This window comes from Triticum urartu, chromosome 5 (assembly GCF_003073215.2).
Source record: "Triticum urartu cultivar G1812 chromosome 5, Tu2.1, whole genome shotgun sequence".
Taxonomy (NCBI): domain Eukaryota; kingdom Viridiplantae; phylum Streptophyta; class Magnoliopsida; order Poales; family Poaceae; genus Triticum; species Triticum urartu.
The window spans coordinates 579,009,628-579,013,768 of record NC_053026.1 but is presented as its reverse complement, the minus strand read 5'-3'; the positions used below and the strand labels follow the sequence as shown (position 1 = coordinate 579,013,768).

Genomic DNA, 4,141 nt, shown 5'->3' with positions numbered 1-4,141 from the left:
ACAGGAATTCCCCTGCCCACTCCTTGCTTGCCACCGAGAGCCCAGCTTGCGCGGCCAGTTGCGCATCGTTGGCTGTACGTACGTGCTTTTAAATTCTGCTGCATCGATCACACCGTGAACGGCTTGTCGTGCTCCAAACCAGCCAAAGTCACCGGCTCCCATAGCAACCACTATATGTACGTACACACACCACGAAGCCGATACACAAACACACACAACGCAACCTCCAACATACAGATCGAACCACCGTGCTTGCGCACCTACGCCTCCCCGTCGCCTACAGTAATGGCCTCTCGTAAAGTCGCGCTCGCCGCCATGGCCGTCGTCATCGCCGTGGCCGCCTTGCTCCCGGCGACGGCTTCCGCGGCGTCGTACACCGTCGGCGACGACTCCGGGTGGGACATCGGGATCGACTACCGCGCCTGGGCCAGCGGCAAGAAGTTCAGAGTCGGCGACACCCTCGGTGCGTTTCATCTCGGGGCACCAACCTTGCATGCATGCATGATCGGCGTATGTATATTGACTTATTGATGAGTTGATCCATTTTCGTCTCGTCCGTGCGTGCAGAGTTTCTCTACTCGTTGGGGGAGGCCGAGCACAACGTGGTGTTGGTGGACGCGCAGAGCTTCGCGGCGTGCACCGTGCCCAGCAACGCGCCCACGCTCACCACCGGCGACGACACCGTGTCGCTGACGCAGGCCGGGCAGTGGTTCTTCATCTGCGGCATCGAGGGCCACTGCCAGGACGGCATGAAGCTCGCCGTCAACGTCCACTGATCGACTATATATCGATCAACTGGTGTAGCCACTGCGACCGTGCGAATAAAAATCTTCAGAGCACGCACATTGTACCATTACGCAATTCGGGCCAGTACTTGGCTCCCAGCTCAGTTTCCCCGTAGAGTTCAACTGCCTTATGACACTTTTTTTCTCTCTACATATTTATATGTTTTGTTGCCACGTAGTACCAGATTTAATCAAGAGCTACAGTTTGATTCCCCGCAACAAAAGAGTTACAGTTCATACATTATTAATGTATTGGGCATCTAAAAAGATAGTTTATGTATTGAGTTTTTTTCCTTGCAAACTGTGTTGGAAGATTTTATTTCCTTAGCTGGATTGGGAGAATTTGAGACTATGTGTCAGGTTCACTTGTAACCTGGTCGTTTGTCCAAAGTGGAAATGGAATGGAAGTTCAGGTGAGAAAGGTCTCCCCTTGTGACCGTTCACTCATATTTGTTTTTTGGTAAAACATGCAATAATGTTTTGGATCCGTAAAAATGTCACAAGGACAAAAACAACTTATGAAAAAGTATCACATGGAGAGGAAAAAAACTTGGTAAAAGTGTCATGGGAATTAAAATATGCTAAAAAGTAAATTTCGTCTTTGTGCGTTATAGCGGGTTAATGGGTGCATGTTCGCTTAGCTTCTGTCCCACCCGGCCCAACTTTTTTGTGGGCTTATATTTCGAGTCAAAGCACCGATAAAACTAGATTGTCAAAAATCGATTGAAAAACAGAATTTTGTGTAGGTCAATTTTGATTTGTGCTTCAGGTTCGTTTGATCGTTGGATGAGCATCCAACCCCGGGTCAAAATTGACTTACGCAAGACCAAATTTCAGTCCACTTAAAAGAATCTACAGTCGGATCATAAATCTAATCCAACCGTATGCATCCGCGGACGCATTCGGATGCATCCATGGACATGACCAGTCACCCCTCAAATGCCCGTGTATCTCAAATCCAATACTCCATACTCATGCTAGCCATGCAACATGAATGAGACAAAGTAGTGATCATACCAAACAAAGCAGCAAACGTATACATAGATCAATGAAATTGCATACATACATTAATGCATAACCAAAATACAACAGTTCATTGTCGGACGGACATAAAAATAACTTAAAAACTAAACAAGGGATAGAGAAGGGTAGAGGAACCCGCAAAAAATAAAAAGAGAAGGGCAGAGGAAATCACCATTCCATCGCTGGCCCCTTCCCCTTACGGACGTCGGTGTGGTTGTACCCGTCCATGTAAGCGTTGGCGGCAGGATCGGCGTTGTCGTCAGAGCTTAAGCTGTCAGAGCCACTGGAGATGCGGGAGTCATCGGATCAGATGACATAATACCAGCCACCGTACGACCACGCGGTCCCGCGCCTTCACCATTAGGGCGGCAATCATTTTGACTGCCGCATCTGCCTTTGCCTTGCTCTTCAAGTGCTCAATGGCAAGTCAGAGGGCTTTCTGTTGGAAATATGCCCTAGAGGCAATAATAAAATGATTATTATATTTCCTTGTTCATGATAATTGTCTATTATTCATGCTATAATTGTATTATCCGGAAATCGTAATACATGTGTGAATACATAGACCACAATGTGTCCCTAGTGAGCCTCTAGTTGACTAGCTCGTTGATCAACAGATAGTCATGATTTCCTGGCTATGGACATGGGGATGTCATTGATAACGGGATCACATCATTAGGAGAATGATGTGATGGACAAGACCCAATCCTAAGCTTAGCTCAAAGATCGTGTAGTTCGTTTGCTGTAGCTTTTCTGAATGTCAAGTATGATTTCCTTAGACCATGAGATTGTGCAACTCCCGGATACCGTAGGAGTGCTTTGGGTGTGACAAACGTCACAACGTAACCGGGTGACTATAAAGGTACATTACAGGTGTCTCCGAAAGTGTCTGTTGGGTTGGCACGAATCGAGACTGGGATTTGTCACTCCGTATGACGGAGAGGTATCTTTGGGCCCACTCGGTAATGCATCATCATAATGAGCTCAATGTGATCAAGTGGTTGATCACGGGATCATGCATTACGGTACGAGTAAAGTGACTTGCTGGTAACGAGACTGAACAAGGTATTGAGATACCGACGATCGAGTCTCGGGCAAGTAACGTACCGATTGACAAAGGGAATTGTATACGGGGTTGCTTGAATCCTCGACATCGTGGTTCATCCGATGAGATCATCGAGGAGCATGTGGGAGCCAACATGGGTATCCAGATCCCGCTGTTGGTTATTGACCGGAGAGTCGTCTCGGTCATGTCTGCTTGTCTCCCGAACCCGTAGGGTCTACACACTTAAGGTTCGGTGACGCTAGGGTTGTAGAGATATGAGTATGCAGTAATCCGAAAGTTGTTCGGAGTCCCGGATGAGATCCTGCACGTCACGAGGAGTTCCGGAATGGTCCAGAGGTGAAGAATTATATATAGGAAGTAGTGTAGTTTCATCCATCGGGAAAGATTCGGGGTCACCGGTATTGTACCGGGACCACCGGATGGGTCCCGGGGGTCCACCGGGTGAGGACACCCATCCCGGAGGGCCCCGTGGGCTGGAGTGGGGAGGGAACCAGCCCCTAGTGGGCTGGTGCGCCCCCCCCCTTGGGCCCCCCCTGCGCCTAGGGTTGGAAACCCTAGGGTGGGGGGGCGCCTCCACTTGCCTTGGGGGGCAAGCCTCCCCTTGGCCGCCGCCCCCCAAAGAGATCCCACCTCCTAGGGCCGGCGCCCCCCCAGGAGGTCTATATAAAGGGGGGAGGGAGGGCAGCCGGACCTGACGTCTTGGCGCCTTCCTCTCCCCTGCTACACCTCTCCCTCTCGCAGAAGCTCGGCGAAACCCTGCTGCGATCATTGCTGCTTCCACCACCACGCCGTCGTGCTGCTGGATCTTCATCAACCTCTCCTTCCCCCTTGATGGATCAAGAAGGAGGAGACGTCATCCGCTCCGTACGTGTGTTGAACGCGGAGGTGCCGTCCATTCGGCACTTGGTCATCGGTGATTTGGATCACGACGAGTACGACTCCATCATCCCCGTTCTCTTGAACGCTTCCGCTCGCGATCTACAAGGGTATGTAGATGCACTCTCCTCTCGTTGCTAGTTGACTCCATAGATTGATCTTGGTGAAACGTAGGAATTTTTTTTGTTTTCTGCAATGTTCCCCAACAGTGGCATCATGAGCTAGGTCTATGCGTAGTTACTATGCACGAGTAGAACACAAAGTAATTGTGGGCGTCGATATTGTCAATTTGCTTGCCGTTACTAGTCTTATCTTGATTCGGCGGCATCGTGGGATGAAGCGGCCCGGACCAACCTTACATGTACACTTACGTGAGACCGGTTCCACCGAC

General features: G+C 49.9%; 1 protein-coding gene across 1 annotated transcript; it reads left to right on the top strand.

Annotated features, from left to right (window-relative positions):
- Positions 1 to 285: 285 nt before the first annotated feature.
- LOC125506101 (basic blue protein-like) lies at positions 286 to 776 on the top strand. The gene is made up of 2 exons (XM_048670976.1): positions 286 to 463; positions 568 to 776. The coding sequence occupies exons 1-2, from the start codon at positions 286 to 288 to the stop codon at positions 774 to 776; spliced, it is 387 nt and encodes a 128-aa protein (XP_048526933.1).
- The last annotated feature ends 3,365 nt before the right edge of the window (positions 777 to 4,141 follow it).